The sequence below is a fragment of the Bombus affinis genome, chromosome 8 (assembly GCF_024516045.1).
Source record: "Bombus affinis isolate iyBomAffi1 chromosome 8, iyBomAffi1.2, whole genome shotgun sequence".
In the NCBI taxonomy this organism is placed as follows: Eukaryota; Metazoa; Arthropoda; class Insecta; order Hymenoptera; family Apidae; genus Bombus; species Bombus affinis.
In genome coordinates, this window is record NC_066351.1 from 15,546,226 (window position 1) to 15,571,509 (window position 25,284).

At 40.8% G+C, this 25,284-nt stretch overlaps 1 protein-coding gene across 2 annotated transcripts in view; it reads right to left on the reverse strand.

Annotated features, from left to right (window-relative positions):
* Nucleotides 1-25,284, reverse strand: part of LOC126919715 (muscle-specific protein 300 kDa) — a 61,345-nt gene that overhangs the window by 10,745 nt on the left and 25,316 nt on the right. Inside the window, exons 15-34 of one of the 2 annotated variants that reach the window (XM_050729231.1) lie at nucleotides 19,538-25,075; nucleotides 18,988-19,276; nucleotides 18,339-18,858; nucleotides 17,804-18,252; nucleotides 17,511-17,706; nucleotides 17,149-17,223; nucleotides 16,275-16,427; nucleotides 13,558-15,805; nucleotides 11,868-13,179; nucleotides 11,245-11,608; nucleotides 10,198-10,806; nucleotides 9,162-9,947; nucleotides 7,727-8,887; nucleotides 6,641-7,420; nucleotides 5,798-6,448; nucleotides 4,979-5,580; nucleotides 4,095-4,737; nucleotides 3,573-3,911; nucleotides 3,136-3,441; nucleotides 2,732-2,883 (exon numbers count right to left, since the gene is read on the reverse strand). In XM_050729231.1, the coding sequence (XP_050585188.1) occupies nucleotides 2,732-2,883; nucleotides 3,136-3,441; nucleotides 3,573-3,911; nucleotides 4,095-4,737; nucleotides 4,979-5,580; nucleotides 5,798-6,448; nucleotides 6,641-7,420; nucleotides 7,727-8,887; nucleotides 9,162-9,947; nucleotides 10,198-10,806; nucleotides 11,245-11,608; nucleotides 11,868-13,179; nucleotides 13,558-15,805; nucleotides 16,275-16,427; nucleotides 17,149-17,223; nucleotides 17,511-17,706; nucleotides 17,804-18,252; nucleotides 18,339-18,858; nucleotides 18,988-19,276; nucleotides 19,538-25,075 (17,173 nt within the window). The remainder of the gene's footprint in view (nucleotides 1-2,731; nucleotides 2,884-3,135; nucleotides 3,442-3,572; nucleotides 3,912-4,094; nucleotides 4,738-4,978; nucleotides 5,581-5,797; nucleotides 6,449-6,640; nucleotides 7,421-7,726; nucleotides 8,888-9,161; nucleotides 9,948-10,197; nucleotides 10,807-11,244; nucleotides 11,609-11,867; nucleotides 13,180-13,557; nucleotides 15,806-16,274; nucleotides 16,428-17,148; nucleotides 17,224-17,510; nucleotides 17,707-17,803; nucleotides 18,253-18,338; nucleotides 18,859-18,987; nucleotides 19,277-19,537; nucleotides 25,076-25,284) is intronic. The other variant, XM_050729232.1, reaches the window with a different exon arrangement.

The following is a 25,284-nucleotide window of genomic DNA, read 5'->3' on the forward strand; positions in this document are numbered from 1 at the left end:
CCGATTATCCCGATAGACGACCGTAAAAATTTCATTGTTACGTACTGTCAATCGACATGCCGTGCTCGTTCACCATCAACGTGCGTCTACGCACTTGCCGGTCTGTTCGGCTTTTGCACAACTTAACAGCGATACTCGTCAGACACTCTTATATATCGTTCGATTCACTATACAATAAACTTTGAATAAAATCCTCGACAAATACAATTCAAATAGAACACAACAAATTCACGTGTAATCACTTTTTCAAATTAAATCCACGATCCGATTATAGACACCGAAGTTATTGATTCAATCTTGCGCAAAATCTTGCAATTCGATTTATAGACTTTATCATAATCTTTGCTATCGCAGGAAAAATCGTTGGAATCACAATCGATTTATACACTTTACTATATCCTTTATTATCGCACGGATAATCCTTGAAATCACGATATTCTTCAACACGGTCGTATAACCACGGAACGTCAGGTTCGCGTAAACGACTCGGTATAATTGAGACTATCTGAGACGATAATTTAATAAGCGGTCGGTTGAAAGGACACGCGGACCAACCTCGACTATTTAACAACCACAAACTCTCTCGTCATGCTTTATTTCCAGTGTGCGGCGCCGCGTACGAATGGTAACTGACGTGTGCAAACCGTGCCGCGGATATTACGCCATGAAATTCAGAAACGGGCCAACGTGCCGCCACGGCGGTCGCTTCACTTTTCCTCGTCAAATCTATATTTAGTGCAAATTCGATCGACAACCAAGCAGTCTGAGGGAGCGAGGGCCACGATTCGGTGCGGGGTTGGCGAATGCAACCCCTTTTCGAAACGAGAACATACCGCGGTGGCGTGCAAGGTCTTCCGAACCGTCTCCCTTCCCCATTTCTCTCTCTCTCTCTCTCTCTTTCTTTATTTCTTTCTCTTTCTCTCGTTTGTTCTCCTCACGTGCGATTCTCTAATCGATGATAATGCAGAGAGTCACGGATTACCTAATGTCACTCGATTAATGACCCGACGACGACGTCGTGCGAATTACTCGGGAAACGCGTTGCGCAATCTATCGAAACATGTTTACAAACAGCATCAGTGGAAATAGAACTGTCGTAGGCGTAATGAATCGCGGGCGTTTGTGCATTTATAGGAAATTTGAACGTGTCAAGATTTGCCATTTATGTATTTTTATATACTTGAGTCTATTTGTTGTGTACTATTGTATCGTCTAGTGAGATTGGAGAAAATAATCCTCTTTTATGTTTATACAGATCGTTTCATTAAATATTTGTATTTTGGTCGGCTCTATTCGTTCGTGGAAGGAATTATTGATCGAATTAATTAATATTCAGAGAATGAATCAGGTTCTACTTAAAAAGTTCCATTCTTTTTTATTCTTTTTTAATTATTTTCGAAGATTGAACAACTGGGAAATATCAGTGAACATATTTGATCAGTTCATAGATACGTTTCAATTAGAATAGAAAATGAGAGTTACCGGCTGATTGAGATTAACTTCAGCAGCGATGATAATCACGAACCATCGTTCATTATTAATCGAGACAAACCAGTTCTTTTTTAAAGTCTGTGGACTGGATGAAATATGATTCGGATAAGATCGGCATCTCCGGTCGGCTTATTTTATATTCGTTTCTGGATATTAATTTTATGATGCAATGCATATCGCGACACGCAGTGCACAACTTTTTCCAAGGCCTAATTACGTCATGGGATTAATTTGGCTATGACACAACACAGTAGGACACGTAATGCATGCTAAATCGATACGTGTCGTAATCCATAAAGAATCTGCCGCTATCGAGAAACCACAACTCTTGTCCTTTCCCTTCTTTCGACATCGTTTCTTTATTTCTTCAATTTTCGCTATTCTTCGGCGAAAATTTCAACGAGACCGCCTTCCCGGTTGTATCAACGTTTCGAAATCGAATTCTCGATATTATTTATCTCGAAGAAAGAAATATCAGCGTGCGTAAGATGAACGAGCCTTTAACGCAGAAACTCAAATTCACTATTTATAGATTCATATGGAATGAATAATAAATGAATTCTAACGATTGGTGGCTATAAATAAATTATCCTGAAAAGAGTACCATGTCAGAAAAGAATTGCAAGAACATATACATATATGAATAAATAATATATTGATATTCGATGCGAAGATAGCCTGAAACAAAATATATGAAAGGGTGGGGGAAGCAGACATTACCTAGCCCTTTCGAAGGGATGGTAATATGCATAAGCAGACATACACGCATACACACGCATGCACATGCGTCGAAATTGCACACAATCGCACCGCATGATTCCTTTGTTGATGATTCCGCAGTTTGGCGGAACGCTGGATAATGATTTTTTTGGAAGAAAATAGAAGAGATAAATATGTAATCTTAACTTGATAATAGAAATTAAAATCTAATAATAGTAAAATCGGAGTAAAAAAACGTAACTGATAATCGAAGAATAGTAGATCTGTGTGAAACTATGTTCTAGCAGATATAAAATTGTCTTCTAATGAGAACGAAAAATTACGAGAAACGAATGGAATATAAACCGTATATAATGATCAACGCTTTGTGGAGTAAATTTTAATAAGTAAAGAGTTTTCTCGACTTCGAAAGAAACGCGTTCGCGAATCAAGAAATATATGATCCTCTGGTGACACCGATACAGTGTCCTTGGCAGTGCTTCTGGAACATCACAACAACAAAAGAGCAGTTTCGACTCACGATTCGACGGAATTCTGCAACTTATTCAGCTTTTTCTCGAGCGCGTGGGCTGGTGCCTCTGTGAAGGCTGCCAGATACGCTAGAACAGGTCCTGATAGATCTTTCACTTCCTCTGCCATCGGTTTCAATTTCTCCGCTTCCGCTACCAGCTCCTGTACACAGTAAAACACAAGATTAATAAGATTCACAAAGTAATACATATTTATATTTTTTTAATTAAGGTCTTTATACATATAAAGTATCTTTTTGCGTTTTACTACGTCATATTTTTATTAAACATTTGATTTCTAATTGAACTACTTGTATTCTAAAGAAAGTAAATAAAATTTCAAGATAAAATCCTACGATATCAAAACAGTTTTCTTTTTATCACCATCCAATTATTAGAGAGATGTTATGCTTACATGTAAAGCCTTGATAACGTCTTGCAAGTGTTGTTTAGACCGAACTACGGTATCCAAAAGTTTGCTCTTCTCTTCAATGACATTTACACGAGCTTCAATGACAGACCATTGCGCCTCAAGATCTTCCCAATGTTTGGAGAGCGCCTCGAGAGCGTCTCTGCGACCCTCTAGCCCGGAAACCAATTCTTTCCATTCCGTACTGATTTCAGCGATTTGTGTTTCTATCGTCTTTCTATTATTAGCATCAGCCAATCGAAGCACTTCTTGACTGCGTTCGTTCAAAAGGTCCAATTCGAACTGTTGATTCTATAACAAAAGATAAAAATTTGTTTCTTTCTACTGATACGTGATAACATTTGTTAGTAAATGGCCAGAAACATCGTCTAATTGTCTCGTAATTGTTAACGACAAAAGATGTGCGACGATTATCGACTAACCTGTATATCATTGAGCGCGTGCGTGATCTTCTGGATGTTAAATTGCAATCCAGCCAGAGTCGTGACAGGTTCGTCAGTGAATCTACTCCTTGCGATCACAGCTCGAACTCGCTCGAGGCTTTGCGTGTAGTCTCTCCAAGTTTCAGCTCCTTGTTCCAATCTGGCACGTTGAGATTTTGCGGTGTTCAGCGTGTTCTTCAGTAATTGAGTGTGCTGCTGTTGTTCCGCGCTCAATTCTTCTTGCTCGGACGTAGTCAACGATGGCCAAATTTTGTCACCTGCTTGTTGTATTTGCTGAGACACCAGCTCGCGAATCGTTGGCTCGCTACTGAAGTAAATCTGCAAGAAATAATACAGTAAAGAAGTGTAGCAAATAATTTAAATCATTTTGAACGTGATCCGATATTAATTAAAAAATTTTGACAAATCTTGAATTATATATTTCAGATATGATTTTCAAGACTTTCAAGCTGTTAACGTCAAACTATTTCATTTTAATCAAATTGTTCGATATATACGAACCTTGTGCTCCTCGAGGTCGCTCAGGATATTCTCAAAATCGAGTCCATCCTTGTCGCTTTCCAGTCTAACCTCTGCTTCGCGAACCCAACTTCGAAGTTTCTCAGTAAGAGCAGCATACTCTTGTCTGAGTTTCATGTTAGTCTTCAAATAATTTCCACGTTCCTCCATTTCTCTTGGCAAGGAGGTCAGCAGAGACACTGCTTCGCTGAGCATTTCTTTCAACGAACCAGGCATTCCTTCCTCATGAGGCACAGAGTTTTTCAAGTTTCTGATTCTGTCGAGATGTTCATTCACAGCCTCGCATAATACGTTGTGATTCTTCAGTTCAGCTTCCACGCTGGTTGGATCTCTCTCCAAGAGAGGCCTAGATTTCACTTCTTTCTCTTTATCTTCCAACCAATCGAGAATTTCGGCCAGTTCGTTCGCGAGTCTCTTGTGTTCCGCCGCAGCTAATTCGTGTTGCTCCCTCTGGGTTTCCACGGCCCTTCTTAGACCTTGCAGTTGTTGCTTCAATGATTGTAGTTGTTCCGTTATGTTGTTTCTATCTGCAGTCGAACCTTCTGCTGCGATTTGCTGACCCTTGTCCGTTGCACTTGCGAGAGTCGCCTCGCATTCTTGGATCTTTAGAATGGCATCGTCGTACCTGTATAAAAATGGAAAAATGGAGTCATATTTAATTACGAAGGATAACCAACACTGAAATAAAAGTTAGTAATATTGTTAAATATTTCTATGATAGATACTTTACAGCAGCCTAATGCGCTAATCAGAAATAACAAAATATTCATCAATCTTATAAATATTTCATTTGTTCAAAATGAATAAAGATCAAAATATACAACATTCTCAACAAGCTGGATAAATAATACGAAGCAAAAGTTTACCTCTTGATCTTTTCTTCCGTGGTCTGACCCGAGTTCTCGATGTCTCGAACGATCTCCGTGTACTTAGCAATGAACGTCGTAATATCAGTGATCAGAGCGATGAACTGCTGTCGTAATAGAAGTAACTGGCGAAGTTTCGCAATTTGCGATTCTATAGCCTTTATGAGGTCGTCCTGTTGAGTCAATACCCCGTGAAGATCAGACACATTGACCGATTGGAGATCAGATAGTTTCGCCTTGTTCGCTTTCAAATCGTTTAAGATCTTTTCGTACGCATTCAGCATAGCTTCCACGTCTTCTACGCGGGAACCGATCGGTTTATTAAGCTCGTGAAGCTCTTTCTGCACGTCTGTCATGTATTGAACCGCTTCGGCAATCCTTGCCAATGATTCTTCGGCTTCGTCGATGCTCTTTTGAAGAGCCAGAGCTCTTTCATTTATGATACCAGCTACTCTACCGTGAGCCTCTTTCATGTTTTGCAACTGCTCGTTTAGCTCGAGTTTGTCAGCGTCGCTCACGGTTGGGAGAATCGATTTTCCTTGCTGTATTAGCTTCTCGATGTCGTCCGCGTACTCCTTTGCCTCTTTCTTTAGACGATCGTACTGGAGAAATACGTGAGAAGTAGGAATTAATCGATAATGAAAAATTGGTTGGATGAATGGAGAACGAAAATGAGATTATAATCCGAACAGCAATATAATAGAATTAGAATAGTAATCTCACGATTAGAATTTAATCGTGCTTTTTATTACGATACTTCTGAAATTGCAAGCATAGTGTCTATCGTGACACAATCCGCTACAGAAACCTGTGTCTTACCTTAGCCAGCTGTTCCCTTAAAATATCGATGCTAGAAGACCTCAGATCCGAAGATGTGGCCACTTCAGCTTCGTTGATCCATCTCTTACACTTGTCTATCTCATTTTCGAAGGCCTTTCGTCCTTGAAGAAGATCCGCGAGTGCTGCCTGCTTCTCTTGGGCTTCGCTCTTCAGTTCTTCGTAATCCTTGCTCATTTCGTCCAAGATTTTTCCTAATTTCGCGCGATCCTCCTCGTTACATTCCTTCAATAGATTGTGCCCCTGCTTCAAAATATCATTCAGGTCCTTTTCACTGAAGGAATCGATGTCAGCTTCCAATTCTCCATGCTGAATGATATCCTGTTCGACTTTCGACGCCTTCAAAGGCAGATACCCACTCAGCTTCTTCAAGTTATTGCTCTTCGACTTGATCCAAGCCCGTGCTCGTTCCAGATCACCTTCGAACTTGCGTCGAGCGTCGGCTGCAGCCGTTGCACTGGAAATTCCTTCGGTTAAGATCGTACAAAGCTGAGATTGTTCGCCACGCAAAGCTTTCGTTTCATTTTCCAATTGTTGCTGTTCGTTGGACTCTAATTCGTTCTGCATGTTACCGACTCGTTTCTCCAGGGTATCGATCACCATTTGCTTTCCTTCTGCTTCCTTCAGCATCGCCTAAAATTTACCAGAAACGTATCGCTATGTTTCTATGTATACGCAATGTTTTATAAAGATCGAGGAAAATTTATTTACCGTAACAAATTTAAATTAGAAATTTATAATAATTCAACTACTCGACCAAAAAATGTAAGTTCTTTCGAATAAATAAATTCTTTGAAATCTTAATATCCTTTCTCATTAAATTACCTTCAGAGCAAGGAGCTTCTCCTCCACCTGCTTGCTGTCAAATCCAACTGGATCAGAGACCTGGGCTTGCTGTTTCCTTTGCTCAATCCAATCACGATTCTCTTCGATCTCCTGCCTAGTTGCCTCGATTCCTTGAGCAGTCATGTCCAATACCTGCGCTTTCCTCTGCAGCTTCTTCGCTATATCAGCGTACCTTCTTTCGACAGACTTAATTTGTTCTTCTATCTGCTGTGAATCCAAATTGCTCACAGAATCCATCACTTGATCGCTCAACGTCTTCACCTCGTTCAACTTTCCAGGTCCCTGAGACTCGAACTCCGTTGTGATCTCTTTCACGCTAGCGATCTTTTGCCCGATAGTTTGTCCATTTCCTTTCTCGATAACGTCAACTTTCTTCGATAGGACATCCAACCAGGCTTGAATACTCTGCACCTGTGTTCTGTACTTTTGAATCAGATCTTGAGCAGCTTGTTTTCCGGCGATAGCATCCGTCAACTCTGCTTCCAGTTTGTTCAATCCTTCCTCGATATCCTGATCGTCTTCGTTAAGCGATAGTTCCGTTAACGCGTGAGTTCGACGTTCGCCAACGTTTCCAAGTAAATCGTTCATTGCTTGTAATTCGGCGTGTGCAGCTTCGGATCTTAATTTCGCTGGCCGAGACTTCCATTCGGCGCACAGAGCTCTCTGTTGGTTTATCCAAGATCGAAGCACGTTCTTCTGACGAGTTTGTTCTTCCAGTTCGTTCAGAGCTTTCGTCACGTTCATCAAATGTCCCTGAGCCTGAAACCACGATGTTGATCATGCAGTGTGGCTATTTCAACGTTTTGCCATCAAATACATTTTCATGATTATTCTCACGACTGCAAAACGGTACGTTTCATCGTTTATTGTTAATAAATTGATAATAACGAGCATATTTAATAAGAGGCATATTATTTTATTTCGTTTTCGCTAATACAAATATTTTTAATAGAAATCTTTAATGAAGACGAAAAGAAAGTTATCGTGCAAAAGTTCGAAAGGTTTGATACGAAAATATGCGTATAAAAAATTTAAAAAATTAAAAAGTTAAAAAGAATACGATACCTGGTCGATCAGTTCCTCCAGTTTGTTCCTAACTTCCACTTCTCTCGGGGGAATCTGCACAGGCGGCGCATCCAGAGGACTTCCGGGTCTCGAGACGCAAGCCACCGCGGCTTCGCAAGCTTCGACAGCCAGAGCAAGCCTCGTTTTCTCGCCTTGTAACTTATTATGCAAGGTGCGCGCATTTTCGAATCTCTGCTTCGCAATATCGAGAGTATCCAAAGGTGCCTCCATCTCTTGCGCTATTTCCGGCTCATACGCATCCAGATTCTTCATAATACTCTCCAAAGTGTTCTCATATTCCTGGAATTTGACCAACGATTCCGCCAATCGTTTCTTAATCTGCAACGCGGTATTCAATAGAGAATTGTAGCTCTCTTGAACATTTTGAAGTTGCGTTTCGATGACTGTTTTTATCTCAGGATTGGCAGCCACGTATCGACCGATCTGTCCATTTCCTTTCAATTTCAAATCATCCAGCACACTTGTGTAATTTTCGATTTCTGCGAGCAGAGTTTCGTGCTGTTTAATTTGCGATACCGTTTGCTCTTTGTTCGTGATGTACAGTGAATTGTGGGCCATTAATTGAAAAGAAATTTGCAGCAGCCATTTCTCAGTCTCTTGCAAGGCTGCATGATAAGCGTTGTATTCCTCAATTTCATTTTCTATCAATCTCTTTCTTTCGTCGACGTTCTCGCTCAGATTCTGCCAACGTTTCGATAATTCTCTCGTACGATCCAGAGGCGTGTTCTTTTTCGCCAGTTTGGACAGTTCGCCAGCTTCTTCCAACAGATGATCTAATTCGGTTTTCTTGCCGCGAACTTCCTCTTGGATGTGCTTGTAACGTTCCAGCATCGTTTTCATATCACCGAATTCTCCCTTCGTGTCTGGAAGTTCCTGCATACTGTTCTCGGTCTCTTCCAACCAACGTTTCATCTTCCCGTGAGCTTCCGTGTGATCATCCCAACGGTGTAACAGAGATTTAAGCTGAGCTTGAACCGTGTTCAAATCGATGCTCAGTTGCTCCCAGCTGGAAAGAAGTCCCGCCATGTCTGATCTTAGTTGGTCTTGTTGCTCTGGCACTGCTGTGTCTATGGCTTTCGCGTACGCGTTTTGTAATGTTGAAAGTAGATGTTGACCCTCCGTGATTCTTGTTGCGACGATCTATAGACACAGAAAGATCAGATACAGGGAAAACAAAAACAATTTAATATTCTTGAAAATCTGTTAAATTTTCTGAATCTTTTAATTTTTTGAAAAATCAACAACGATAAATCCATATTTTAATTCAACTAAGGAAAGATTTCTTCTATTAAAAACGAGAGAAACTTCTATTAAGAATAACGAGAACTTAGTTTTGGCTATTTAAATATTACGTATTACCTGCATTCTGTGCATCTGTAAATTTTGCGAGCATAAAAATCTATCGATAACACACCTTGATGGTTTCCAATTTATCCTTGGCCCATTCAGCATCCCCAACACCCATGCAATCCTGCACGGATCCTCGAGCAATACGCAGCCAGTCTTCCATTTCCTTCTTCGCCTTCAAGAACTCGGTATGATCCGATAAATTCTTCTCCACCCTGGAAACCAGTCCTTGCATATCCGTCAACAAAGACGTGTAAGCCGACTGCAATTGCACGGTCTTGTCACGAGCCCAACTACAAGCGCTCATTTCCAGCAAAGCTTCGCACTTGTCGTTCAAATCTTCCAAAACAGGCTTCTGTTGAACGGCTTCTTCCACGAGACTTTTGCATCGAATTAAATCCTCCGGGGTTTTATTCTCTTTCGATTGCTCGTCGTTCACCTTCTTCTGGAAATGATCTATCCATCGTTTCATGCTGTCCAACGCGGTTGTAAATTGAGACCAGCTGGAAATACAGTTGGACAAAGTCTTCTGGGACTCGTGACACTGCGCTTGCAGAGATTTCCAATTTGCCTGCAGCTGTTTCACGTCCTGTTTGATAGCTTCTTGACCTTCGGGACCTGTGCTGGCGATCACTCCGTCGCTCAATTGAATAACTTTCGAGATCAGGTTTTCTCCTTTGGGAAGGGAAGCGATGATCTGATTCACTTTGTTCTCCCGTTCGATGATCCGCTCCTTTTCGCCGTGGGTGTCGCAGTTTTGCTGAAGTTCCAGTTTCGTGTGACGAACCCAATCCGCGGCTTCGTTATGAGCTTGTTGCAGCTTCTCGTGATCGTTCACCTGCTCTTCTAAATTCTAAAAGCAGCAACAAGAAAGTTCATGGTATATTTATACGCAGATATATGTGAAAGATTGATTGTAATTTCGATTACGCGTTTATATTAATATTCTCCATCTGTTAGTTACGAGATTCGATTAAATCGAGGAAAATTCTTGTATTTTTCCATTTAAACTTCGAAATAAGATCCAAGATTTAATCGATTTAATACATTTAATTAATATTTATAATAATAGTTAATTTTTAATACATTTAACAAATACATACTCGAATTTTTTCAGCGATCAGCTTAGTCAATTCGTCGTACTTTGCGATGGTAGATTGATAAGGGCCAACGGGTATGCTAGAATCTTCGGCCAAACGAGCCTTCAATCGATCTACGGTTTCACCATGGCCTTGAATATCCCTCTGAACCGTCTTATACTTTTCCAACACCGCCCGTTTTTCACTGAGATCGTTCTTGTACATCTCACCCGGCTGAATCTTGCCCTCGATCTCATCGATCCAATCGGTAGTGAGTCGATGAATTTTGTTCAATTCTTCCAACGCGCTTGCTCTTGCGGCAAGCTTCTGTCTTATGTCTTCCACGTTGACCAACAATTTCTCGAATTCTGTCTTGAGGTTTTCCGTGTCTTCTTGAATCTTTGCCGCACCATTTTGCTCTGTGTTCATAATCACCTTCTCCTTTAGTTCGAGAGCATAACGCAGCTTGTTCTGGCCTTGTTCCAAGGTTTGTCTGATGGCCTTGCAAGTATGCAGCTTATTGTTCACCTCGGTTAAAGTGCTTGGAATCTCCTTACATTCGCTCAGTTTGTCACGCGTTCGTTCGATCCAATCTTGACATTCTTGGTACAGCGTATTGTGCTGCTGATGTTCCTGTAGACGAAAAGATACGGAGAATTATTTGGGAATTTTGATTCCACTATCCTTGGGGTTATATGATAGCAGTTACGGTATCAAATAAGATTATAATTAATCCGTTGTGTTTTTGGAAAGATAGCATAGTGAATTTTAATATACAGCTTGGATATTGAAGTTTCGATTTTTATTAAAAAATAATAAAAAGTTTTCTTGATAATTAGCTTGAAAATCTATCGAATACCGAACCGTAGAAAAAAGTGTCGTATGAGCAAGTAACTTCAAGGTTACTACAGAAGCTTATATTAAAAAGTAATAGCGAAGAATGTAGACTGCAGTACAAGGTAATGCAGAATAAAATTATTTGAGAATACGAATAATTTGATATTATACACTTTTATTTTATCCTAATCTTTTAAGCATCTCTAACACTCTAAGCTGAGTAATGGCATATACCTGATAATGTAGTTCCAGACGTCTCATTATTTCTTTAGCCAAAGATAGAAGCGCGTTATACTTGGTCGTCAATTGGGTGATAGCGTTCGAGATTCTGGTGTCTGCACAAGTTTCCAATAACATCTGAGCCTTCATGTTCAGTCGATCAAGTTCTCTTTGCCAGTCGAACAATGTCTGTAAATGGACCTGGAATTGTTCAAGAACATTCTTCTTTTCCTCCAAACTATCTTGAAGTTTGTTGAACGATTGCACCAGTTGCTCGGTCTGCGTGAGCCATTCGGTAGCTTCTGAAAATTGATCCTCGTACTCCGTCCATTTCACTATTCCTACTTCCAGTAAACTCTTCGTGTTGTTCAACGAGTCTCTGTTAAAAGAGATACAGAACTTTGGTATTTAAATAATTCATTCTGGATTGGGCATTTAATCAGTGAGTTTCTGATTTCTGATTATTGAATTGTCGAACTTGTTATTTATTATCAACGTCAACGATATCGATAAAGATAAGAAAAAAGCAAAATGCAAGAAATATATTAAGAAAATTATGGAACACATATGATGCGATTGAAAGTGCGTCATAAAAATATAAAAAATTCTAAAAGTCCGAAACAGATCGCGAAACTTACACGTAGCTATCGTACTCTTCCTGCAGCATCGCAACTTCCTCCTCGATGATCTCCTTGTCCTCCTCGTCGGCGATCTGACACGCCGCGTTCCCTTGTTCCAAAGCATGTTGCAATTTCTTCTGGCCCTCTGGCAGCTCGCTTTGCAGTACTTTCAACTGCGTAATCTTATTCGCCAACGATTCCTTATCCCCAGTAGGTTCTGAACATTTCCCAAGTCTCTCCTTAGCCGCTCTTATCCACTGAATAAATTCGTTTCCACTATCGATAAACGCCTGATGTTGTTCCACGGTTTCTTTTTGTTTCGCGTACAACTCCTGCGCTTGTTTGCTCAAAGTTTCGTATTTTATTGAAATTTCCGTGGCTGGTGTGGCCTGTCGAAGATCCTCAGCCTTCGTGGTAACCGATTGAATCATCGGCTCGAACGCCACTATATCCTGAACTATACTGTTCGTCTGTCTAAGATTCGCCTTCCTTTCTCCAATAGCCAAGGAACTCAAGCCAGCCAGACCTTTCCTAGCTTTCGACACCTTTTGTTCACAGACTTGTTGCAATTTAGCTTCCCTGTCGTTGATCCATTGTTGCAATTGCAAATACGACGAACTATAATCCGCCCATTGAAGCAGACTCGTCTCTAAACGCACTTTGGTCGTCGAAATCTTCTTCACTAGTCTCTCCCACGCATTTTGTATCTCCTTTAATTGAATGTTTATCTCTTCGCGACCATCTGATCGGGTATTTCTCATTACTTTCTCTCCACAGTTTACTGTCAGATGCACCAAGTTTTGTCCTTCCTCGCGTTTTCTTAATAATTCTTGAATGTTGTCTAATCTGTTCTGTAATTCTTCTCGACTGCTAGTGGACGCTGCTTCGGTCCCCTTGCGAATGATTTGCTTCGCGTTTTCGATCCAGGCGCAAGTCTTGGCCAAATTAGCTACGTATTCTTCGTGCTGAGCCAAGTTAGTTTCGACTTTGTTCAGAACGTCTTTGGCGAGATTCACTTGAACCTGATAGCGAGAGTTTAAGTGACGAAGTTGGTTGTTTATGTAGGTGTCCAGGTTAGACGAAAGAAGACTGGATGCAGTCTTGTTGAATTTATCGATTTGTTCTTGTCTCTTTAATAGGTTTTCCAGTATTTCTTTTACTTCTTGTACTTGTTTCTTTTTCCCTGCTACGTTTGACAAGAGAGAATTCTTCTGCGCCTTTATCAGGATGTCGAACTGCTGTAACCAATCGCTTATTCGCTCGTATTCGTCCTTGTAATCTCTCCATTGACTCACGGTTTGTTCCAATTGATCCTTTTGTTGCTTGATCTCTGTGAAATTGGAAAAGATAAATCGTCCTTGATGTAACATGGAAATTTTCAGTGTCATGCTACGGTCTTAGAATTCTTAATATTTCAATCTCGCTTTAGTTTCTAAAAACAATCATTGAAATATAATTGGAACAAGAATTAAATATGAAAAATGTTTTCGAATGTAAAAAATTGTCCAACGATAGAAAATATGATTCGATGGAAAATGATTGAATGTAATAGTTCTGTAGATTCGTCAGCATTGCAACTGGCTTCATGAAAAATCAGTTGGTACACCAAAACTTAGATTCTAAGATTAAACTCTGTGATACCAAACTCTGAAAATTCTCGAATTTTTCAAAATCTTCGAATCTTTTGAAAATCCCTTAATAGACTTACCTCTGAAAAGCTCTTCGAAACTCTGAGTCAGAGCTTTCACCTCGTTCATTATAATCTCCTGGCCCTGAGGACTCGTACTCGCGCAGACGACCTTGCCAGTATGCTGAAGATGTTCCACCAAGAGTTCACCCTGAGCCTTTTTATTCAACAAACTCTCCAATGGAGCCACAGCATTTTCAATAGCCAATTTATCGCTTAATGGCCTCTGTTTCATCGATGGAATCTTTTCACGAGCTCGACTCAACCAATTGATAATATCATCGTGCGCTTCTTTGTACAATCTGTGATCCTTATATTGTTCTTCTCGCTCGGTTAACAACGATTTAATCTTCTCGAACAACGTGTCGAATCTGTTCAAGATGCTCTGTGCCTGGGAGGCAGCCAGACCTTGAGGACCACTGGCGATCATTTCAGCCACCTTGATCTTCAGACTATCCACTTCGATATTCTCGCATCGAACTTTCTCTTCCAAGGCCTTGATACGCTCCAACTGACACCTCTTTTCAGACATTGTCGTTTGGAATGGCAAGAATTCGTTCAAAGCAGACTGCATATAATCAACAGTTTTATTCATCGATTGTATCTGTTCTAGAAGACCAGCCCACTTATTGATAGAGTCATCTAAGTTGGTCTTAGTCTCCAACATCTTCGAGGCTAGTGCGCTCCATTGTTCCTGTAATTTTCCAACAGCATCGTTGATAGCCTTGTGTCCAGTTGGTGCTGTATTTGCTAAGACAGCTTGAGCTAGTTCTACGATCCCTTGAACCTTGGCGAATCCATCTTCCTTGTACAACAATAGATCTTGAATTACTTCCATCTTGTTCTCTAAATCTTTCTGAGAGGATGCGCCCAGGTCAGAGCAGTAAGCTAGCTTCTTCCTAATGTCATCCAACCATCTGGTGCACTCTGCCACTTGATTGTCGAATTCTTGATGAGTGGTCACGTATTGGTGCCAACGACTGTTCAGATCTTTCACTTTGTTCGATATCTGTTGGTACTTGATGCTTAACTCTGACATATGTGTGGTACGAGACGTGATATTCTTGTGAAGCTGTTGAGCTTTCTCAGAGACAGCATCTATTTCCAGTTCTTTCGCGCGAACTTGTCCTTGGAGTGTGCGCAGAAGCTCCAATTGGTCCTTCTTTTCTTGCAAGGTAGCCTTCAAGTCTACCGCGTGAAGTTTGGTGTCAGTTTCTCTCATCCAGGCGAGGCATCGTTCTTTCGATGTTTCGAACTCGTTCCACTGTTGAAGCTTGTTTTCTAGACTCTCTATAGTGGACTTGACAGCAGTGACCAAACTTTCCCATTCTTGCTGCGAGGAGTCTATCTGCGAACGAATGTTAATCTGACCAGATTCCAAGGTTCCTGGAATCACCTTTTCCCCGAGGATTCTTATCTGTTGAACTCTTGGTTTGTCTTCTGGTAAACTCTGCAATAAATTCTTCAGTCGATCCAGGTTCGTGTGAAGGGACACTCGTTCTAATTCCGTGTCACCCCAAAGAATAACTGCATTGTGCGTCGCGTCCAACCACTCGTGAGTATCGAGCACAGCCTTGCTGTACTGTTGGTGATCGCTGACTATGCCTTCGTACTTTTCAACGAACGCAGCAGCTCGTTTCAACACTGTAGCGTGCCTTTCGTTCAGTTTCTTCAACGTCTGATGTATTTTGTCAGTAGAGTCCGGTAAATTATCAGCTTTATCGCGAAGATCGAGTAAATCTTGTTGATGAGACTGAATATCGTGCAAGAACGAACGATAGATTTGCAACTGAGCTCGTTTCTCGTCCAGTGTGGTTTTTAATTCGATTTCTGGTTTTAGCTGAGTCTCGACAGTCTTCAGCCAGTTGTCGAACGACTCGTTGGACTCGTCGAATCCGGACCAACGTGAGATCTTTGATTGCAACTCTCGTTCGGTCGACGCGATGCTGTCGTACAGTTCTTCGAAGGCTTGTTGAAGATCTAACAATTGTTGACGAACGATCTCTCTGCCGTCCATGCCTGTGGTGTAGTATAGACGTTCTCCAGCTTCCACGGTGTTGTTTATTAAAAGGGTTGCCGAAGATTGACGAGTTAGAAGATCCTTCAGCGTTGCCACGTTCGAGGTTAGCTCTTGAAGAGTACCGCTGAGATCGTCTTTGATGGATTGATAAGTAGTTCTGGTGTTTGCTAGCCATTCTGAACATTGTTTGTAGCGCTCCAGATAGGCTGCGTGGTCTGCCACTGCTTGTTCGCATTTCTTTACCAATTCCTGTGATTTTTTAAAGAATTGCCAGCTTTAAATTTGAGCGATATAATACACAATTATCGTGAAAGCGTTAGAATATTCTTAGAACAGTGAAAAATGTTTGAGAATAGAATGAATGATGAATATGTTTGATTAAATTAGATGATATTTTTTTCTCGATAAATCAGAATTTCTAATTAAATAATTCGTTGCTCCAAGAATTTCTATGAAATTACGACGGATAGACGAATTAGAATTTTTAAATTGTTCATAGATTATTCACAGAATTTTAATCGCACAGATTATAGAACTACTTATCGAAATTATAGACTTTATAAAATAATTATACGTCCCTCGCATGAACTTGTAAAAGACTTAAAAGTTTCTAGCAAAATTATTGATCAATAATTGAATTATCGTTTGTATAACTTATGTTTAAAGATAAATGTTACCTTATAATTATGAGTCTTAACATGTAATTTTTCATATTCACCTTAGCAGTCGCTTGAATAGATTGGAAACGCGAGGTGATCTGCTGAACGTTGGCTGAGAACCTCGTTTCCCCGCTAATTTGCATCAATTCGGAAGATTCGTCGCTCATCTTGTCAAACTCGGCCTCGTTCTGCCGGAGATTCACGATCAACATCTATGGAACAGAAATCTCATTGGAATGCCACGATATTTCATATAGGAAGCTTTTATCTTTAAATTTCGTGTACTTTATCGAACAAACTAATTAAAACGTGTGTACTGATTAGGTAGCTTCCTGTCTTTCTGAAACTACTTTGAACTCACAGAGGTAACACGCATGTTTGTTTGTATGTTTGGGTATGTTCATGTACAGATGGTTAATGTGAATTCAATCAACTAGTCATGGATTTTTTCGCGTGCCATGACAACGCAATGTAGGGGCTTGGAAACACGATTCTTCGATCAAACGTACTCAAAACAACACGTTTGCATGCATCGAAGTAAAACACTGGATAAGAAGATCATAGAAAATTTATGTGTGTTAAAGTATCTACTCGTAAGACGTTTAAGAGAAGACAAGTGTAAGTATCATAGTGTGAAAAGTGAGTGTACAGTGTATCGAGTTCTTGAAACTTACCCCAATGCTCTTATAAAATCATTTTCGATATACATACATATATGTTTATATATGTAATATTTTCGATTTACATCACACTAAACTAAATCGTTGAGAAAAGAAGAGAAGAAAAAGAAAGAGAGAAAAAAAGCAAAAAGAACGATTAGAATATAGAGAGAAAGAAGAAGAAGAAAAAGAGAAGGAGACAGTAACGAGAGACCAATTGACAAAAAAGCGTTCACAACCCTGATCGAACAAATTTTTTCGATGTTTCTCTTACTTGGTCCAGGTGGTCTCCTAGGGCCACCAGTTCCGTCACTTCCGTGTCCCACGATAAGGCGGTTTTTTGCAGTGCCTAAGAAAGTTTTCCAAAATACAATGCCTCATCCTGTATACCACTTCATCTCTCTCGTATCTTTTCCTCTTCTTGATTAAAAATAAAAAAAATCTCCGCACCGTTCGCGCGTTATTCGTAAAAAGAAACAGATCGCGTTCGTAGTGTGACTTTGCGCAATGAAAGTTAATTTTTCAACGAAACGTTGAACTAATCTTTTAATTAAAATAATCTGCCCTTACAGATGTAACCCTGTATGGTGTTGCAAGATACAACTGTGGTCTCTACTTTAGATTATGAAATATTACCTGGTATTTCTCGAGTTGTTCTTGTTTCTCTTCAAGAGAGTTCTTTAGGGAGTAATTCTTCAAAGACGACTCCGCATCCGCCAACCAAGCTAACAAACGTTCCAAAGAATTTTCGTACTCGCTCCATTGCTGGATCCTCTCCTCGATGCATCGAATAATGTCGTTTACTGTAATGGCGAATTTCTTATGCTCGAATCTGTAACATAAATATTCATTTTACCAAGAAATTTTAACTCGTTTAATCTCATTCGAATCGAATACAGTTAAGGATAAATTAATCAAATAAATCTTGCCTCAACGAAGCCAGGTCTCTTTCCATAGATTCCAACGATCTAGGCGATAAGTTGGATGCACTCTGAGCCACGTGTTCGCTAAGAATATCCAATTTTAATTCTCCTTCCCTCTGGCCATCTTGAAGCTCCATGATCTTGGCCAGCTGAGCTTGAAGGGCAGCTTTGTTGCCCGTGTAATCGCTGTAATTGGTCAATTGTTCCCATTGTTGTTTCTGATAGTCTTGATAGGATTTCTGAAGATCGTAAAATTGTTGGAAAGTGTCTAGAAGAGTCTCTAGGTTGACTATATTCTTTTGTGACATCTCAACCAAGTCCTCGTATCTTCCAGAAACCGAAGCAGCTTTCTGTTGGGCGTCTGATGGCGCTTGGACTGCATACGTCAGTGCATTTGCCTTTTCAGAGACACCCTCGATGATGCGTTTGTACGCCAGAATTTCCTGGTGCATTGCCTATAAGAGATAACAACATTTTATTATCGATAACAAGACTTACCTTTTTCACCTCTAAAACAAAACGAGAAAACAACTAAAAGCACCTTGCTCTTCAACAACTTGGATTTAATTTCCTGAAGAGAAGACCATGTGATCGTCGAGTCCTGTTTCACAGATCTCTCCATAGTGTCTAACCAAGCCAAAATCTGTTGCAAAGTTTCCTGATAATTGGTCCATTGCAAAGACTGAGCATCCTGTTTCTTCTGTTGCTCATCTATGCCTTCTACAAATTTATCCCATCGTTCTCGGGCCTGCCTTAGTTCGTGACGAATAAGTTCCCTTCCCTGGGCAGATGTGTCAGCAAGGATCCTCTCCCCAAACGATATCAAGCTTCCCAATCGATGTTCACCTTGCTCTTTCTCAGCTAACAATATCTGTAAACGAGAAACTCTCTCTTCGAGATTTCCGCCTGCCTCGTCTTTCTTCAGACTGGCTAAACTTTGTTCCAATTGAGTCAGCCACGCATCCACAACCTTCAGTTTCTCTTCATAAGCCCGATGATCGTCTAGGATACTCTGACATCTTGTCACTACTTCTTTGCTAAGCCCGTGCAATAGTTGGTATCTGAAATTTCCATTTGAACAATTTCATTGAAAATCTCGATTTCATCTTTTCGTAAAAATAAATATATATAGGTAAAGATCTAGATTTAGCGACAATGAAGGATTTCGATTCTTGGCTGAACAGTTTTACCTATTGCTAATTTGCGAGATCATGGGTTTGATACGTTCAACGCCGCTCGCATGTAGTAGACTATGGGACTTGTCAACGAACTCGTCTATATTCGATTCCTCCTTTAATATGGCGTCACGCTTCTCTTTCAAAGCTTTCAAACGAGCCTCCTTGTCCTGCAAAGTAGGTTGTAATTGTTGGTCTCTGAAGGCAGCTTCCATCGTGCTGAACCATTTTGTATGCGTTTCCAATTTGTCTTCAAAGTCCTGCCATTTCTGAAGAGCTGTCTTTTGCTTCTCTTCCACAGATTCTACACGGCAAAAGGAAGAAAATGGAACAATTGTATAAATTATGTAAATCGTAGAACTAGATATTATAGATATGCTAGTCGATGTTAATTTATTATTCTAAATATATTCGACGGTTTCAACAACGAGCAATCTCGTCCTTTGAACCTCACCAACCAACCATCCTCTTCACATAAACCTCTACAAATTGGTAACCCCGACGCGAGTTGAATACGACTAAACAACCTCTACAGACATAAGAATTTTATTTAAATTGCAAATACCTATTTCGCTTAAGTATTGACGAAGGTTGCTTTCCAAAACGGTGATCTCTTTATTAATGGCGTCCCATCCTTTCGGCGCGGTTCTTTTAACAACCGTATCACTGAGTTCCTTCAACTTTCCAAGCTGTTCCGTTCCCTGCATCTGATCGTCCTTCAACGTCGCCAGAGTAGCTAATCTTCTACAAATATCTGTCCTTTCTCCAGTGACATCGTTGCATTCTGCAAGCTTGTCTCTCTCGCCATTCAACCAGTCAGAGAAGTTCTTCACTTGCAGGTTAAATCTATGATGTTTCTCCACGCAATCTTCCAAATTTTCCAACAAATCTTTCGATTTCGCTACGATGTTATGGAACAATTGTTTAATAGAAGGTAGAAAGACGTTGAGAGAAGTGTCTTTGGTTTGATCCACCAACTGCTGAGCTTTATCACAAACAGACTCTACTAGGGACTGATGAGACATAATTTCTTGGTGCATAATCTTATGATTTTGTAACTGTGCTCGTTTTTCTTCCAAGGTACACTTTAATTCTGTGTGTTGATGCATGGCTCGTTCCACGTCTCGGAGCCAGGCAGTCAATTGCTCGTGGGACAAGGAAAATTCGGCGAACTGCATCAGGCACTGGTCCAATTTCTGCGTAGTGCTTTGCAAATCTTCAGTGAATCCATCCCACAGAGTTCTCAAGTTTCTCAATTGTTGTCTGATAATTTCTCTACCATCGGGAGACGTATGAATATATAATTTCTCTCCAAGATCTACTACAGACTCGAATCTAGCGTTCTCCTTCGTTCTGGTATCACCAAGGTCACGAATGAGCTTCTGTCTACTTTGCAACACGGATAAATCGCCAACGATTTCGCTGTGCTTCTTCAATTCCGATTGAATGTCCGTGATCCATTGCAATAATTGATTGTATTTCACATTGAAGGTATTGTGCTCCTTTACGAACTGTTCGTACCGCATCACGGTTTCTTTTATTTGGTTCTTGATAGCCTGATACTTGGTAGACTGTCTGGAAGCTCTGGTGGCCAGGTCTGCTTCAGCCTCGATACTTTGACTCTTCTCAATGGCAGCGTTAAATTCAGCTCCTTTCGCGATGATGCTCTCTTCCAAGGACTTTAGCTTCTGTAAATGAGCCCTCTTTGCCTCCTCTGTACTCTTCAAACTTTGATCCTTCAATTGTGTCTCCATCTGCTTGATCCAGGCCTCCAAGTCTTCCACGATCTTCTCAAATTCGGACCACTGGTCGAACATATGCCTCAACTTGTCTCTAGAGGCTATGGATCTCTTCAGGAAATCTTCCCATATCTTTTTCTGTTGCTCAAAGCTAGACAACAAAGCTGGATGACCTGGTAGAGAAGTTTGTTCAAGAACGATATTCAGTTGTTCGTTACAGTCAGCCAGAGTTCGATCTCCTTCCGCTTTCAGTTGAAGAAGATTCTCGATAGCAGTGATTTTAGTTTCTGCCGTGTCTCGTTCCACCGAAAAGTCCTCGATTATAGGCGTTCCCTCGTTGATTACCGTATTGATCCAATCCCGAGTCTTCTCGAACGTCTGAAGATACGCTTCGTGGTTAGAGACGTATTTCTCCGCTATATTAATTCGTCCTTCAACATCGTTAGACAGTTTTTCATGAGCTTCGATCACGTTGCCCAACATTTCACTAGCATCGTCATCCGGAGCTGAGCTTAGTCTATCTTGGAGCTGTTGAAGAATATTCTTGTGCACGCTAACATCTTGTGCTACAGCTCTATATAGGTGAAGAGTCAGCTTCTTCTCTTGTAAGGTTGGTAGTAATTCCTGTTTCTCTCCTAATTTATTCTGTGCATCTACCAGCCACTGTTTCACTTGAGAGAATTTATCCTCGAACGAAGACCTGTGCATCATATCGCTCTCTATTCTTTTATAAATCACGTTAGCACGGTCTGCCATTGCGTCCACGCGGTTACGGAAGTTCCTCAACTCGGTCCTGATCATTTCTCTCTGGTCCGGTGTGACCCTAGCGAACAAAGTTTCGCCAGCTTCTGCAGTTTTGTTTAATATGGCTTGTCCAACTTCACGTCCTTCGGCAAAAGCTTTCAGTTCTTTCAAGCGCGACTGATAGAAAGTTATAGGCTTTGGTCCGGTGATTTCGTCGAAGGCTTTCAAAGTTTTTTCAGCATTTTCGATCCAAGCTTCGAGTTTCTTCTTATTAGCAACATACTGATCCCTGTTCTCTTTTAACTCTTTAAGCCTGTCCAAATGTTGCGCCAGGAACTTCAACACGTAATCGTAACGTGTATTAAGATGGCTGATGTATTGATTCACTCGAGATTCAGAACTAACTCTGGTGATGTCTTCGGCTAGAGCAGTCAGGTCTTTCAGTTCACTTTGATATTCCATCACTGCCTTCTGTACTTGACTCATTTCCGCAATTTTCTGTTCGATATCGTCTAAATTAAGTAACGCAGAAGCTTCAGCTCTGATTCTGTTCTCGTTCTCCTTCAACCAAGACAAAACATTCTCTGATGTAAGTTCGTAACGTTGCCATAGAGCGATGTTTCTTTCTAGATCATTCTTGATCTTATTGTAACTACTCTTCAGGGATTCCAAGTCACTCTCCACCTTGTCACGTTCCGTTTTTAAGCCGGTCATCGTTTCGGCGCTTTCGACAGATGCTAGAAGCTTCAACGAGTTGTCAGTGTCTTCTTTTCTAGCGGTGCAATCGGCAATTCCAGCTTCCACGTCCATCAGGGACGCCATTTTCACTTCTAGATTATAACGATCGCTACTTTGTTCAGGTTCGCACCAAGCTACTTTTTCTTTAAGCGTCGCAACCATACGTTGAAGAGCACTGAATTTTTCGTGGTATAATTTAGTTAAGAAGGCTACCAACGTTGCTATCACTTTATTAGCATGACTGGCCACACCATCTCTTCGAAGCTGAAGAGCCTGCAATTCCTTTGGCAAACTGGACTTGGAAATGCTAGGATACTCCGTAGACATCTTCGTCAGTGTTTCTTCTACTTTAGACAGAGCGTAATCACATTCTTCCAATTCTGTTTTTAATTCCTGGCATTTATTGATACGACCAAGAATCTTGGTGTTTTCGCCGGTCAAATCGTCGCATTTGATAATGTCTTCGCGAATCTTCGATATTGCGTCACCACATCTCTTCAGCTCCTGTCTAAGCGCTCTTTCTCTTTCGTTTAACGTACACGTCAAAGATTCCAATTTATCCGCCGAACTTTTAACTACCTTGAACTGATCGTCCAACAATTTATGAAGAGAACTTAAAGTAGGAATATCGGTATCGTTGTTCGATTTCACTAATTGTTCGATTTTGGTGACGATGTTCTGATACAATTGTTGATAACCAGGCAGCTCCTCTCTGTATCTAATTAACCTGGCTTGACAATTTTCTGCGTCCATTAAACGCTCAAACGCAGTGGTCAAAGCGTCGTTGGTATTATTGAGCCACTTGATAAGTTCAGATTTCGATTCTTCTATTTGTTTCCAGATGATTACCTGAGTCTCGTAGGTTTGTAGTTTTTCACTGATATTGTTGAAAGTATCTTGGTATCGCTGTCGGACATCGGTTAAGTCATTTTCGATTAGATCAGAATTGAATCTAGGCATTAAAGAAGCTTCCTTCGTCAACTGTTGCGCCTTAGAATCCATTTTGTCTAAGAAATGTCTGCCTTTCTTCAGCATTTCCAAAGCTTTCTTGTGTTTCTCTAACGTGATATTCGCTTGAGTAACGTCGTAAGAAACTCCTTTCACTGATTGATACAAGCTGGTCGCTTCTTTGATAGATTTTTCCACTTTCTCTTTAGCTTCTTCGTAATCTTTCCAGTCGGTGTTCATGTCAGCGTATTTCTTCCTTTGCTCTCGAAGAAGCTCGTTAACCTTCTCCCAATTAGCATCCACAGATGATAAAACAACTTGAATATTGGTCGTCGATCTCTGGTCCTCTTTCATCAAGGAACTTCCTTCAAAATGAAGAATCTCTTTCTCCTGCTCTCTCTTCTGATGCTCTTCGATTAATCGATCAATCTTCTCCACGGCAGGAGCCAACTGTTTGCAGGAGTCAACGTTATAAACCGTCTCTTGAAGAGCAGTTTGAGTGTTCAATATCTTCTCCGTGATAGTTTGTTGAAGTGTTCTGAAATTGTTCCACCTGGCGCCAAGATTCTCTAGTCTGTCACGTTTCGCGGATATCTCGTTCTGTAGAGCCAAAGCTTTGTTCTCTAAATCGTTTAACAAACCCGATGCGGACAGAGGTTTGCCCTGTTTGTCTCTGATCTGAATTCCAATGGCAGTGTCAGGTAAAACATGTTGTTTCCAGGTGTCTATCTTCTCGTATATAGTCTGCAATTCCGAGGAGAATCTCTCCAAATCTGCAATAGTAGGTTTTCTAGCCTCGGCTTCGTATTTACAGTGACTTAACTGAGCATTGGCGTCATTCAACCAACTCAACATTTCTATCCATTTCTCCAATCCCTTCTTCTTCTGTTGCAAGTCGTCGCCTAATGCTTTATACTTCTTCTCTAGATCTACATAAGTGTCAACCAAAGCAGCTTTAGCTTTTATGGATCCTTTAGGACATATCACCTTTACTTCTTCGCAGATAGCTTCCAAACTGGGCTGTTTCTCGGAGTGTTCCTGAATGTACGCGTGCACAGCCTGAAGATTGGTATCAACGGTATCAACAGTTGCATCGCTTATCTCAGCGACGTTCGATCTGAGTCGTGACATCCAGTTCTCCAGATCGGTGATCTTCATCTGGAATTCCTGGCGAGCTAACAGAGAATCAGAGACGCGATTGATCTGCAATCTGACCGTGTCAGCCAGCTTACTGACTCTGGATTTGATGTCTGATACACGAGCTTTCAAGTTGGTCGCTCCTTCCAAAGATAAGCCGTGGCTGATATGATCAGACACTTGGGTCAACGATATCAGTTGAGCTTGATGATCGGATATAGTCTTGTTAAAGTCCTTCAATCGGGTCAGCTCTTTTTCTAAGACCGATACCTCCGGTGTTTCGGTGTTTGGTTCTATGAGAACGGTTCTCTCGGATTTTTCCAACCATTCGTTAAATTCTTTGATCTCGGATTCGAAGCTGTTCCACGAAGTGACTAGCTTGTCTAGCTTCGTGGTTGTTTGGACTGCTATATCGTGTACTGCGTTCCAACGAGTGTGAACAGCATCCACTTCGTCGGAGGCTGATGTTTTCCCTGATATTCGCTGGCTGACCAAGGATAAATCTTGAATTTGAGGGAAGTGCTGTTGACATCGTGTTTCGAATGCTCTGGCGGTTTCTAACATTTGAGCAGCTTGCGGCAGAGTCGTAGGTTTGCTGCCTATGGTGGCTGCTTTTGACTCAGCTTCTTCGATCCAAGGTTTCAATTCTTTGATTCCTTTCTCGTACTCTTTCCAAGTTTCCAAGTTCTGCACAGCGGTTTGACGTTGGGCTACGATACTCTTTTGAAGAGTTTCGATGCTCTTCTCGAGGCTTATGATGTCAGCGCGCAGCTGCTTTCCTGGACCACCAGTTTCGCCTGAAAATATGAATAAATTATTTCTAAATGATTTATGACTATCTATTTTATACATAAATTAGTTTTAGAAAGAAAAACAGGGATGGGAAGTTTATACAGAGTGTTTCAATTTTTTGCTATCAAATTTCTCGACATACTCTACGAATATAAATGAGAAAGTTGTTTGAAATTTTATTAAATTTTATGATAAAAGTACGGAATACTATTAT